The following is a 15,405-nucleotide window of genomic DNA, read 5'->3' as shown; positions in this document are numbered from 1 at the left end:
AACACAAAAAACGATGCAACATTCTTCTCTTAAGTTTGTCACTATTGGACCTTGCGCTACAGATACATGACATAAATGTAAGGGCGGGTTACGTAGGCTTGGACTTAGACTTAGACAAACTTTAATGAGCCACACAGTAGTTCAGTTACAAAGGATGGAAAGGATAATGCAGGTATAAAGTACACAAAAAATGTACCGTAGTAGCAATATAAAATATAACATATATGTAATATTTACATATTATATATACATTACATGATATATACTGATATATAATTGTTTTATATAATATATACAATATATAACAATTACCATGTACAATATGGTAACACTAAATTGGCCCTAGTGTGTGAATGTGAGTGTAAGTGTTGCCTGTCTATCTGTGTTGGCCCTGCGATGAGGTGGCGACTTGTCCAAGGTGTACCCCGCCTTCCGCCCGAATGCAGCTGAGACAAGCGGTAGGAAAATGGATGGATGGATGGAGAGTTCCGTAGGCTACACGTCCCAATTTATATCGTTCCAGCCGCTGCTGAAGGACTCCCACCAGGACCCACACTTTGTCGACCGCATGGGCTGGGTCCTTGAAGGATGCATCCCCCGAATTGAGACATAGCTCGAGTCTCCTCACTCAAACAGACTCAAGAACAGTTTTTTCCCTAAAGCCATAACCACGGTGAACTCTCATAGGCACTGATTTTATAGTTTAGCACCTCTCAGTGTGCAAATGTTACTTTCCACCCACAGTGTGAATGCTTCTGTATATATATATATATATATATATATATATATATATATATATATATATATATATATATATATATATATATATATATATATATATATAGTATAGTATTTAAAGTTTATGTTAAAGTACCAAGGATTGTCACACACACACTAGGTGTGGTGAAATTGGTCCTCTGCATTTGACCCATCCCCTTGTTCACCCCCTGGGAGGTGAGGGGAGCAGTGGGCAGCAGCAGTCATGGCCGCTCTCGGGAACAACACATTAAACAACACATTCAGAACATTCGTTCTCAGGACTGGACTGTGCACCTTACCTCCTTTTGCACTATTTAGCATATTTATAGACTGTCGCACAGATACTGGAGTTGCTTTTAATCTCATTGTACCTGTATATAGTGACAATAAAATGCATTCTATTATTTTATATTGTATTCATCTGTGCACTGAAGTACGCATTGACCTGATCACTGACCGTACAGTATACCACACCCACGATGTCTTTCATTGATTGATTGAGACATTTATTAGTAGGCTGCACAGTGAAGTACATATTCTGTACAATTGACCACTAAATGGTAAAACCCAAATAAGTTTTTCAACTTGTTTAAGTCGGGGTCCACTTAAATTGATTCATGATACAGATATATACTATCAGATATATACTATCATCATAATACAGTCATCACACAAGATAATCACATTGAATTATTTACATTATTTACAATCCGGGGTGTGTGTGTGTGTGTGTGTGTGTGTGTGGGGGGGGGGGGGGGGGGTTAGGTTTGGTTGTTATCTTCAGTCATCAACAATTGAGAACAGAGAAATGGATATTGGAACAGTGTAGGTCTCACTTGGTAGGATATGTACAGCAAGTAGTGGACATAGAGCAGACCTGGGCAAATTAAGGCCCAGGGGCCACATGCGGCCCGTTGAGCTTTTCAATCTGGCCCGCCGGACATTCCCAAATTTTTTTAGATCTTTAAGATGGAAACTGTAGCTGCCATTATGATGTGCAGTGATGTTTTCTAATCACCGTAAGTCTTCAACTATACAAAGTATTACGATGGTTGGAATCTGTGCTTATGGATGATATACCTAGTTACTATGGTCATCTAATTAGTTACTATGGTCATCTACGTCACAGCAGCTCAGACGAGGTACCAAGCAGTGTGGGCGGGAAGCGTTTCCACAGACGCGAAAGGAGATTTTCACAACAAAGTTCTAAATCTAAGTGATATATAGAATAGAATAGAAAGTACTTTATTGATCCCTGGGGGGAATTCAGCAAATATCAGATATATCAGATTGTAGGTGGGTTTATTTTGTACCCTTCGCATTCATATTTCACCGTTTGTAGCATTTTTGTTGCGTTTCACTTGATTGTAAAATATGTCGATCGAAAGGGGGTGTGACATTCATATATTATATTCAGTGTTTTATCGTTCATAGAAAATTGTAAAATTCCATTACTTTTTTTAAGGCGGTCTGTCATAACGTTTTTAGCATTCAATCAGACATTATTGTGAGGTTTTGTATTAGTGTTCCTAAAAATAGATATACCGGCCCCCAGACACATTTTTTTCTCTAAATGTGGCCCCCGAGTCAAAATAATTGCCCAGGCCTGACATAGAGAGAGAGAGAGAGAGAGAGACAGAGCGATAAAGAGAGAGAGAGATCAGAAGGCATAAGAAAAAATATCTGCATTTGATTGTTTACATTTGATTATTAACAATCCGGGGAGGGTGTTAGTTTAGGGTTGTAGCTACCTGGAGGTGTACTTTTATTGCGGTTTTCAGGTAACCGCATGTGCAGTTTAGGTAAAGAGCATGTACAGTCAAAATACATTATGTGATAAATCTGCACTAAAACATGATGAATGTCATTATTTTTGTGATTAATCGTGAGTTAACTTGTTATTTTTGACAGCCCCAATTATTATATCATATTTTCCACCGACTTGAATTGTTCATGGTTCTGGAATGCAGGCAAAAGCCTACAGATACATCCATCCATCCATTTTCTACCGCTTATCCAATGCAACCTTTTTCCCCCAGAAACTATAAAGAACAATATTCATGTGCTACTCTGAATACCAATCTTGCTTTTTAGATTTGGACACCGCTGCCAAGAAACTCCCTGACTAATGTTTTGCCCGTGCAAATTGGTGGGAAATCAGTTGGTTTGTAAAAAGCGCCATCTGTGCGGTATTTGGTGAAGATGGGGTGTTTTGTTCAGGGGATGTAAGGGTTTCTTGCTTCTGTGGCGTGGTTAATTCCCTACGTGTATATACTTGTGTGTGTGTGTGCGTGTGTGAAAAATGAATCAGACTTGTCTTGTGAAAAATGCGTTGCCTGGGCAACCAGTCTGGACCTTCTCCAAACACCCCCCCCCCCCACACACACACACCGTTTTAAAGGTGCACCATAATGAATACAAAACTATTCCAGGGCAGGCATCCCCCTCATTGTCATCCCTTCATCCCTGCAGCCCTCAGCCACGCAGACACACTGAGCCGCATGTCGCGGTCACGTCTTCTCACACTTTTTGTGCCTGCGTGTGTTTGATGGCAATCAATGCGAGGAGAAGTAGAGCGAGATAGTATGTAAATTGAAGAGCAATTATTCAGCCGACGCTCTTGTTTGCTCACTTCCTAAAACCGGGAGGTGACGGTCCTGTATTACTTCCAGGCAGCCGAGTGACGTCCTCCTCCGTGAAAAAAGGGGGATACAAACTGTGCATCCCTCGCCGTGACTCATTCACGACCGGTTGCAGAGAGAGAGAGGAAATCTGTAATTAGCTACATTTTTTTTCTCTTCTTTTCCCGCCGCCCAGAAATGACTTACTCGTCGTTGCGTTCTTGTTTCCCCCTCCTCTATGTCTGCAGGCTGTGGGAAGGATAAGATGCACCCCCCGTGGAGTTGGTCCACAACAAGAATGTCACCCACTTCTGCTGGAGCTCAGCTAAAGAATTGATCCGCTATCTATTGCGTGTGTAGACTTTGTTTTATTGTTGTGGATTTTAGCCCAATCGGGCACAGCAGAAGCCTTTTTTTTTATGAACTGCCGTGCGAGGCTTCGCCATTCAACAAGCTGGCAGCGAGGCGATGGGCGCAGCGAGCCTCCTTCACGGACCGCGTCTCGGCTCTTGCATAGCCCAGCTTGTTGAATCTCCTCCCCGGTGACGAGCGAGAATGGCTACGCGTTAAGAACCCCCCCCCCCCCCCCCCTCCGCTTCTGTCTTCCACTCGATATTTTAAAGTTAAACATGGCTCGTCCCGTTCTTATCGCCAAGCTGGGCTCTCTCTGGAGAGTATTTTTCCTCACGCGGACTCTGCTGGACCTGACGCGGGCTCAGGAGACCTACGCGCCGCATTCGGTCCGGACCGAGGGCCAGTTGACCCTCGGCGGACTTTTCCCCGTTCACGCCAGGGGGGTGGACGGTGCGCCGTGTGGGGACCTGAAGAAAGAGAACGGCATCCAGCGGCTGGAAGCCATGATGTACGCCTTGGACCAGATCAACCAGGACGAGCAACTCTTGCCCAACATCACCCTTGGCGCCCGGGTGCTGGACACTTGTTCAAGGGATACCTACGCGCTGGAGCAGTCTCTAACTTTTGTCCAGGCCCTCATCACCAAGGACACCTCGGATGTGAGGTGCACCAACGGGGAGCCGCCGGTTTTCGTCAAGCCTGAAAAAGTGGTGGGCGTCATCGGAGCCTCGGCGGGTTCGGTATCGATCATGGTTGCCAATATCCTGCGCCTCTTCCAGGCAAGTGTGCACTACTTTTCTGTTTGGGATCATCAGATTGTTGCAAAACGAAAGTGTATTGTGCAAATTTGGCAATTTAAACGCTTTGTATTATGGAGTGTAATGTTGCTTGTCCACCTTGGTACTGAAAGAACAGCTAGTATAGGCTCTCTGCATGGTGTCCCCCTAACACACACACGTATTCTTGTATGTGTTACCTTCTTGAGACCACCGAAAAATGCCTACCTCTTTAGGACCACCCTTTCTAGATATATAAAGATTTGTATTTAAAACATTAATAATATATACATACTATGCAAATATAAAAAGGCAAGCTTTTAGTACATTTAAATTATTTTTTTGTAATTGTTGAGAGGAGCCAGATGAGGTGGTTCGGGCATCTGGTCAGGATGCCACCCGAACGCCTCCCTAGGGAGGTGTTTCGGGCACGTCCGACCGGTAGGAGGTCACGGGGAAGACCCAGGACATGTTGGAAAGACTATGTCCCCCGGCTGGCCTGGGAACGCCTCGGGATCCTTCCGGGAGGAGCTTAACGAAGTGGCTGGGGAGAGGGAAGTCTTGGCTTCTCTGCTTAGGCTGCTGCCCCCGCGACCCGACCTCGGATAAGCTGAATAAGATGGATGGATGGATGGTTTTTAATCTTCATTATTTACTTCAAGTTATTACAGTATGTCTCTAAATACGTCTTTAAAAAAAATGTTTTAATTAATTTTAGCCAAAGGGGGCGCATTTACATTTCTTACACACACTTGTTATTTCATATGTTGACCAAAGGGGAAGCACTTTTAAAACCAACACACTGTGATGAATATATAATGGACCACAATAGGAAACAAACCTTTTGGCTCCAACACACAGTGATGAATATATAATGGACCACAATGGAAACAAACCTTTTGGCTTTTTGTGCCATCCATTTGCCTTTTTACAGCATTACATGGATTCAATTCTTTAAGATGTCAATAAACTTCTCAATCAATCAATCGAGTCAATTTGAAAAATCCCTCCTTTTTGGGACCACCCTAACTTTGATAGATTTCACCACCAGGAGTGCAAATGAGACATTCTGTATTAGATGCAATGGTTTTCCGTATTGGAACCATGATTTTGGTCCTAACTTGTTCACCGGTCCACATATGGAAGGTACTTTTCCTTGTTGATGTCTCAAGAAGAGTAGAAATACAAGAACATACACACACACACACACACATATATACACACACACACACACATACTCATGTAGACACACTTTTTTTGGGCATAGCCGGTGTTCAGAAAAAAATTTGCTGCTTCATAAAAAAAAAAATGCAACCAGTTGCGTAATCTGATAGTTAGCGTGATAAGTAATGGGCGGATTTCGATTGTCAATCAATGACTCAATCAATGTTTATTTATATAGCCCTAAATCACAAGTGTCTCAAAGGGCTGCACAAGCCACACCGACATCCTCGGTTCAGATCCCACATAAGGGCAAGGAAAAACTCACAACCCAGTGGGATGTCAATGAGAATGACTGTGAGAAACTTTGGAGATGACCGCAGATGTGGGTGACCCCCCCCCCCCCCCCCCTAGGGGATTACGTTTTCAGAAAAGGTCTGGTCCTGGAACAAGTGGATTTTTATTATTATTTGTATATGAGCTTGTCAAAAATACTTATTGTTGACACTAAATAATGTCACCATACAGTGTAGACCATGTGGTTCTCAAACTTTTTTCACCAAGTCCCACCTCGGAAAACACTTAAGCGCTCCAAGTACCACCGTAATGACCAACTTTAAAATACAGTATCGTAGTAGGCCTAAATATTCATTAAAAACAAGGCAGAGGTTGTATTTAATAGTTTTGGCAGCTGTAACATCACACACAGTTTGAACAGTAACACTGTTTAAATATTAAATTAAGTGATTCTTTGGCGTACCACAAGATGGAGCCAGCGTAGTACACAAACCAAAGTTTGACAGTGACTGTAGACAAACAACCACTGATTGATTGACTGAAACTTTTATTAGTAGATTGCACAGTGAAGTACATATTCCGTACAATTGACCACTAAATGGTAACACCCGAATACGTTTTTCAACTTGTTTAAGTCGGGGTCCACTTAAATTGATTCGTGCATTTAAGGTTAATCAAGGTTGTTACCATATTTTGTTTTGGTTTGTTTCTTGATATGTAAAATAATGCTAAAAATAACCACAATCGAGCAACGTTTTATATTTTTTTAAATTGCTATGGTTACTCTGTTCAAGAAAACTTTCAGCGTTGATTCGCATGCATGCACATGCTCAGTAGCGTTGGGTCACAAATTTTAACTGGTTGCACATTTTCTCAGAACACCGGCTCTCGAGAGACATTCAAGGGGTGGCCACTCTCATTATGTATGTGCATTAAAAAAGCAACATATACTGTGCTGCATAGTTTCTTGGAAAATAATTGTGACACTCAGCAGAACACTGACCTCGACCAAGGCCGGACAAGCGTAGTTTGGATCCCCTCCAAAATATACACCTTTCCAACATAATCACCTGCTGTAGGTGCCAAGATTTTGTCATAAAGAATATACTTTTTGCACAATGGGAAAAAGGATAATAGAAAGTTCTATGTTAGAATGCAAATTATTTCCTGAAACTTCCCCTAAAATTCAGTGGTTTCTTATTGTTTTGACAAGACCCACCCCAAAGTTTGATGGAAAAATCAGTTTGTATATTCTGGTTTACAAACTGAAAATTAATTAATAATTACCGTATATTTGTCACAAACATACAATAAGATGCCATTAATCAATGTTGTGACACACACATACACAACCGACTACCAATGCATTAGGTCTGTGGTTTTCAGGTATTACCTCCCCCTGGGTGTGCCAGAGGACTTCAGGGGAGAAAGGTTAAGGAAAATAAAGAAACATGGTAACCTGTTAAGCTAACCTGAACTATATTAAACACACGAGTTAAGAGTGTGTAGGGAGAGCACAATAATACATTTGAGGGCAGATATTAAAATAATTTGTGGGGATGTTGAAAAGCTGTGCATAGTGAAGATGTGCTGCGGTTTCACAGTGATATATTGAAACAATACTTTGCCTTTAAATTCTGCCCAAAGAATTTGAATAATACCACCTACACCAGGTGTATCCAACTTAATTGTTCTATGGGCCATGCTTCCAGAAAGCTAAGGCTCAGGTGCTGGACTATTACCTTCACTATTATTCTTGTTTTGAAAACCAGTGTTCTTTGTAGTGGACTTTTGTTTTTGGAGTTACAAATAAATTAAAAAAATAGCCCTGTTATGCATAATACAAGTGTCCACTGCATGGACGCTGGCCTTTACGAGGTTAAAATGTCAATGCAAGGATCTGCCATTGTGTTTACACTCCCTCTATACACAATGGGAGTGCTCGAGTAGTTTTAGGAATTTGCTGCACAAATGTTTGAATTGAATATAAAAAAAAAAAATTAAAGTCAGGGACCATTGTGGTGTCATTCTCGGGCCGCTAGTTGAAAAGCCCTGTTCTACAATAAAAAGGACTAGTATTGTTTTAAACGTAAACATTTTCATTGCTGACTTGATCAACTGTGTCGTTGTAAGCTACTATTATACGGGGGTGCTCAGAGCCCTAAAATAAGTGTCAGTTTTCAATGATCTATAACATCTCAAACTTTTTTCACTAAGTACCACCTCGGAAAAAACTTGTCACTCCAAGCACCACCATAATGACCAACATTGAAATACAGTAGCGTAGTAGGCCCAAGTATTCTTTAAAAACAAGGCAGAGGTTTTACTTAACAAGCATATTTAATATTTTGGCCACTGTAACGTTACACACAGTTTAATTATGCCTATGTTGAGCTGATAGTGGTTGATCCACAGCGATTGTTCTGCCACACAATACCTCAATACTAACGAGGTGAAATCACACTTCAACGACTGTCTTTGACAGTAGGATTGCTTGCATCTCAACAGTTGTTTTTCTCACCAGGATAGGGAGAAACCATCCTTGCCAAGGCACACCCTCTTGGTGTTGGATTATAGATTTTGGGGTTTTGGCACAAGCCACTAGACTAGATCAGACCAATCTAAGTGTAAGACTAGCGCTGACCAATCTAAGTCTATGAGCATGAACTGATGAAGTCTACTTGGATGAGAAGCGAAACGTCTTCCAAGACAAACCAAGCAGTCCAGTTGCGATCAATTGAATGCCCTGAGATAACAATGACCTGGATGAATGAGAACATCCATAACTTATTACCACATCTGAAATCCTCTCCCACTAAGGTTATCTGCTTCATAGCAGTTGGCAGTGGGTTTTTTTTGCGCAGTCTGTAATGCAACACTTTACATGGCATGTAGTTATTCTCAAAGTATTGTAATATGTCTGTCGTGCTGCTTTGTTTAGTAGAAACAGCCTTCAGACAGACTTTGAGGTGGTCGTGGTTTGCTTTTCATTCAAAACTGTGAAGCTGTACCAATTTTACACAACTGACTTGCACTTGCACTTTTTCAACTGGGAGCGTCATAAGTCTTTTGCAAGAAACAGGAGCCTACAATAGATTGGAGGCGGGAGACATGATAGAGAGTAAAATCGATTTGAAAATAATTTTTTTAACATCGCCAAAAGTAATATATCTGATCATGATTTAAAATTGATTAACTGTGCTGCCCTATTTTTCAACAATTAGCTATTATCATCATGTACTCAAATGAAGTAAATAACCCTCATCTGTTGTAATTATTACACAGCTTTGCATCAGTTTTGCTGACTAAGAAGTGAATAGGTCATTTGGGGGGGCTGAATCCAATTACAGCATCACAAGAGTTTTTGGTTGTCACATCAATATAAGTTGAATCTGGGTAAAACATAGTAAGTCATTAAAATAACCAGCACAAAGTATTGCATTATTATGGAAAATAACTACACATTAAGTGTGCTAATCCATTTTTTAATTGTATACTTTATTTTAGATCAGTGGTTCTCAAACTGTGGTAACTTGTGGTACGTGGGGTCTATCTAGCGGTATGCCAAAGAATCACTTTATTGAAGTAGAGTGCTTTATTTTCCTATATTCACACACAGTGTTACTGTTTAACCACGTTAGCATTCCATTCAGTTGTAAACAAATTTGTTGGAGGCTAAATTACAGAGTCTTTTAGGAGTCGTTGCAAGCACAGTGTTGTATGTGGGAGATAGGTGGTGTCGCAGACCACCTCCTCTGTTCGGGGATGGTTTTTCAACCTTGACTTAGATGGCTTCTCTCACTCCTCTTTCGTACAATCCGTCGTCCCTGTCCAGAATATGTACATTTTTGTTCTCAAAGGAGTGCTGTTTCTCCCTGATGTGCAGGTAGACAGCTGAGTCTTGGCCTGAAGAGTTTGCCCATCTATGCTATGCCAAACGTCAGCTTAGTAGTTGTTTTGTTTCCCCAATATATGAGTGAGTGCATTCATTATTACACTGGATAGCATACATCAGATTGTTTGTTTTTGTGGGTGTGGGGTGACTGGTCTTTAGGATGTGATCTTTGCTGCAAAGTCCACGGAGCCTACTTGGATGAGAGGCGAAACATCTTACAAGACAAACCAAACAATCCTGTTGCAAACATTTCAATACCCTGAAGATGTGGTAAAAGCACTTTGTTTCTCTTTGTCCAAGATGGTACAAATACCTTTTATTTGTAAAGTCAAATATGGTGTAGCTGTCACTTTATTCTTTAATAAGATACTGTATCTTTGTTTATAATTATCTAGTTTATTTTTAGATTAAGTTTTAAAGTGAGGGAATCATTTTTGTTTGATCAAGGATATTGTAAAGGTTATCACTTTACGTTACTGTTATTCTATTGCACCCAATAGAAACATTAGTTTGCTATTTTCCAAAATGTATGTACCGTATTTTTCGGACTATAAGTTGCAGTTTTTTTCATAGTTTGGCCGGGGGTGCGACTTATACTCAGGAGCGACTTATGTGTGAAATTATTAACACATTACCATAAAATATCAAATAATATTATTTAGCTCATTCACGTAAGAGACTAGACGTATAAGATTTCATGGGATTTAGCGATTAGGAGTGACAGATTGTTTGGTAAACGTATACCATGTTCTATATGTTATAGTTATTTGAATGACTCTTACCATAATATGTTACGCTAACATACCAGGCACATTCTCAGTTGGTTATTTATGCGTCATATAACGTACACTTATTCAGCCTGTTGTTCAGTATTCTTTATTTATTTTAAATTGCCTTTCATATGTCTATTCTTGGCGTTGGGTTTTATCAAATACATTTTGCCAAAAAATGCAACTTATACTCCAATGCGACTTATATATGTAATTTTCCTTCTTTATTATGCATTTTCGGCAGGTGCGACTTATACTCCAGAGCGACTTATAGTCCGAAAAATACGGTATTTAAAATACTTATTCTGTTGTTGTATGTAAGTTTTTACCAAAAAAATTAAATATAAATTTGTATTTTTTTTCTGGGAATTAAATATACATTTAATTTGTGACTAAAATTGTGCAGCTCTATGTGAAAGCCCGGAATTAGCCCAATATTGCTAAAGACATAATTAGCCTTCATTTATTTAATCTGATCATCATTCAGATTAGAATGTTACTGTGTACATGGACACTGAAAAAACATGATCTGATCATGACGTGCATTTTCATGCATCAAAAAGCATGCCCAGAACCTTACATAAATGGAAAGGTGTGTTATTATTTGTGTCATGGCGCCATCTTTTGGATGAGTTTGCTCACTCCAGGTGCTGAAGAAGCACTAGTCTTCCACTGTTAACAAACATGACTTTGTGCATTTCTGCTTGTCCGACGTTCTCGCAGTGTTTATGTATAATTTTTTCCTTCTGTTCACTACTTTTGTTTTACCTCTCTTTATGAAATGGAGCTGTTCTGCGCTTTTTATGTTGTGCTTATGTACGGGTTGCGGCGCGTCTTTATGTTTCAACATTGTGTGAATGTGTTTCAGGCTAGCAGGTAGCATTTGGAGTAGCTTTAATGTGGTGAATAAAACAGCTCTTTAAGACGATAACTGGAGCCCTTCCTTCATCGTTATATCGACACATGACACTTCATACCATACTTTTATTTTTGCTAGTCTCATTTTAAAGCAACAAACTTAACAATACATACCGCTACTTCTGTACATGTTGAATAAGGGAGACAGCAGCAAGACAATCGCTTCATTCCGAGACTATTCAATTTAGTCCTGGCTCCACCACCAAAGTATAGCTGACATCAAAGACATGCGCAGTAAGGATAATTCTATCCCCAATTTCGGAAGATGTGTTTTCATGCGCTACAATCTAAATGACTTTCAGCATAAACCACCCGTCTTGATCTGAATTCAATTTTGATCCGAAAGTAGTGATCCGAAAGTAGTGATCGGGTCAGAATATTCCGAATGGCATGTTTACATGAAGCATTTTTATTCAGATTAGGCTTTCAATCCGATCAAATATATCCATGTGCACATAGCTATTGACATAAAGTGATGCTGGTTGGAAGTAATAGAGTTTATTTCACCTTCAATTTGGAAATGCGGTAAAAAGGTAAAATGTAGAGTCATTGCCTTGCAGAAGGGACAATTGGTTGCTTTTATGTTGCATTTTTATGACTGCACTAAAATGTGGCCATATTTGTCTGCAGAGTGAGTTGTTGGTAGTTGGAGGCAATCTTTTCGACATTTAGCACCAGTGAATATTTGAGTTCAGTCACGTTTAATCCATTCCTCCTACAATCAAACATGAGTTATGACTAGTTGTGCACAGAAAGTTCCCTTTGTTGGGAGATGACAATGGAACTGCTGCGGGGATAGCTAGCAGCAGCTCGTCACATTGTCTCTTCATACACTTCACTTCACTTTCAGTAGGACAATTTGTAAAATTCTAAAATAGATATTAGAGTGGTATGTCATGTTTCCTTGTTGTTGCAATGCTACTATGTAATTGCACATGTAAATGATAAATGGGTTATACTTGTATAGCGCTTTTCTACCTTCAAGGTACTCAAAGCGCTTTGACACTATTTCCACATTCACCCATTCACACACACATTCACACACTGATGGCGGGAGCTGCCATGCAAGGCACTTACCACGACCCATCAGGAGCAAGGGTGAAGTGTCACAACGGACGTGACTAGGTTGGTAGAAGGTGGGGATTGAACCAGGAACCTTAAGGTTGCTGGCACGGCCACTCTACCAACCGCGCCACGCCATCCCCAATGATTATAAGAGCTGCTTTCACTGAAAGGCCGTAGATTTTTGAATGAAATATTTTGAAACCACTTGCTTTGATTTATGAGTTATCTACAGCACCTCACTTTTATCAACTTGTAAATGGCAGGCAACAAGCATTGCTGTAAACATTTGGCACCCAAGCTGAGTATGGAATACAGTATACAAGTAAATTAAAAGATTTGCACCAGTGATTTCAAAAAAGAGTTAGCATTTGCTTTTGTGAGCATATCTCTTATGCCTGTTGGCTGAGAGTGCACTGCTGCAGTGGAATGAGAACCGCAGCGGGGCTCCTGCACAACAGATTAATTATTTAAAACACATCTCCATATAACAAAATATCTAATCACTGGAAGAATCACATGGATGCTTTTGCAAATCCACAAACCAGTGCACAAATGTTCTACTGGGAGGACCAAGAGAGTTGCTTGTTATTTGTGGTTGTTGCACTCTTTAGCTCTTTCTGTTCAATTAGAAATATGGTGATGGGCTTGACTACAAATAGCTGTTTAACTGAAACTGACCATCATAGTGCTTAACATGCTTTTAGCCCAACGCCCTCTTTTTTCTCAGGCATACACATGCATTTGGGAGTCAGCAGCAGTCATTCATCCTTTGGGGTTTTGTGGCTCTATTGGCTGGACAATTAGGCGACTGTCATCCGGGCTTTGGTTCTCATACAACAAAAAAACAACATTGTTAATACTTACAAGTTGGCAAAACCCTCCAGTTATACTTTGATGTGTCTTTGCAGCACTCATTGTCTCAAAATATTTTTTTTTAGCCCAGCTATGAAACATTAACATGCATGCAACTTGAAAGAGGAGAAGGTGGTTTTAATCCATTTCTACTTCTTCTCTCAGTGGATTTGTCCATGTCAACACCTGCATTTTTCTTCTATTTAAAAAAAACACAAAACAATTCAGTCAGATTAATATTGAGAAGTATAGTTGATCAGGAATCAAAGTACTAGACAACCTTTTGTAATGTGCTTTTCATGGGAACGTTTCACCGACAAAAACATGGTTGTGCCATTAGGTCACCTGTATCTAGGGTTTGGTATCGAGTATCGAGTATCGATCGGAACCGGGACTAACTTTCCGATTCTCCCGGAATCGTTCAAAAGTTTAAATTTCGATTCCTAGTTTCGATACCCAGTCCGCCGACCGGAAAAAAAGAATAAGTCCGCCGACCGGAAGAAGAAGCCGCTAAACACCAACGAAGAAGCGCCCACCGCCGGAAGTGTTAGCATAGCCCAGCCTATGTAGCCGAGCGAGTCAGTCAAGCATGGATAGCGGGCGTCGGCGGTCGAAGTGTGGCTTTTTTTTTACTAAAAAAAATGAAATATCAGCGAAATGTAACACGTGCAACAGGACTGTTTCGTGCTTAGGAGGGTGCACGTCGAACATGATGAAGCACCTCCGAGTACAATTAAATGCGTGTCCCGTCTTCGACGCGCTGCGCCGACCGTCCTCCTGTGCCTCTTCCTCTGGCTTCGACGCCCAGCCTGGCACCTCGGTGACTGCATTGCAGTCCGAATCCGGTAAGTAAAACAATATATATGCAATAAATAATGTGTTTTGCGGCAACGTCGAGGCAGCTAACAAATTAGCCCGCATATTTTTTCACAGACAATTTACAACCTGCTAGCCAGGCTCCGCGATGTGCTCAGCGAACTCCGTTCACCGTAGCGGCAATGGGGAAGATGTCGGTGCCACAGACGGAAGAGTGCCACAGAAAGGTCACTGCACACATAGTCAAAAGACTGCATCCCTTTTCAGAGGTGGAATCTCCAACATTTAGGTTAGTTAAGCAATAACGTTAGAGCTAAGCTAATTGATACTGGGCTTAACAGTAACAGCAACATTACATGTTTGTTTATGTTTGCAGGGATATGGTGAAAACTCTCAACCCAAAATACATACCACCTTCCAGGGACTACCTGTCAAACACATTGATCCCGGCATGGTACAAGAAGAATCGGAATCGAGAATCGTCAGGAATCGGAATCGAAACAAAGAATCGGAATCGGAATCGTTCGAATTCAAACGATACCCAACCTTAAAGTTTACTACCGTTGGGGATACAGGCTGTATCCCCAACGGTAGTAAACTTTACATGGAGGACATGGAAAAGAGAGCTTTGAGCTCTTTTAAGGGAACAGTAACGAGTCATTGGTACACATATGTGGATGATACATGGGTGAAAAACAGAAACCAACAACTGCAAGCCTTCACTGAGCACATATACTCAGTGGACAAAAACATCAACTTCAGAGGTGAGGATGTCAAACACAGTAAGTTGCCTTTTTTGGACTATGATGTCCACATTGGAGAAAACAGGGGCCTCCATGTTGGGGTTTACCGAAAACCCACACATACCGATGTATACCAACTTTTTGGACTCACGGCACCCACTGGAACACAAACTGAGCGTTATCACAACCTTACAACACAGAGGTGATAATGTTCCTACCAGCCCACAGAGAAAGAGCATAGGCATTTGAGGGAATCCTTCAAAACCTGTGGTTACCTCAGCTGGTCGTTTGTGAAAAGTGCATCCAGTTCCAGAAATAACAAGAAGAGACTGGATGAGGAGGAAAAAGGTGATTTCACGTCATTCCATATGTATCAGG

The 15,405-nt window shown here is 40.8% G+C and overlaps 1 protein-coding gene across 2 annotated transcripts in view; it reads left to right on the top strand.

Moving 5' to 3' along the window:
• The first annotated feature begins 3,216 nt into the window (after nucleotides 1–3,216).
• LOC133653889 (metabotropic glutamate receptor 7-like) overlaps nucleotides 3,217–15,405 on the top strand; it is a 280,613-nt gene continuing 268,424 nt past the window's right edge. The window contains exon 1 of one of the 2 annotated variants that reach the window (XM_062053705.1): nucleotides 3,217–4,513. In XM_062053705.1, the coding sequence (XP_061909689.1) occupies nucleotides 4,010–4,513 (504 nt within the window). In that variant the 5' untranslated portion in view covers nucleotides 3,217–4,009. The remainder of the gene's footprint in view (nucleotides 4,514–15,405) is intronic. The other variant, XM_062053704.1, reaches the window with a different exon arrangement.

Source organism: Entelurus aequoreus, linkage group LG07 (assembly GCF_033978785.1).
Source record: "Entelurus aequoreus isolate RoL-2023_Sb linkage group LG07, RoL_Eaeq_v1.1, whole genome shotgun sequence".
NCBI classification, from domain to species: Eukaryota; Metazoa; Chordata; class Actinopteri; order Syngnathiformes; family Syngnathidae; genus Entelurus; species Entelurus aequoreus.
The sequence above is the reverse complement of the archived record's forward strand: the minus strand, read 5'-3'. Positions and strand labels throughout refer to the sequence as shown.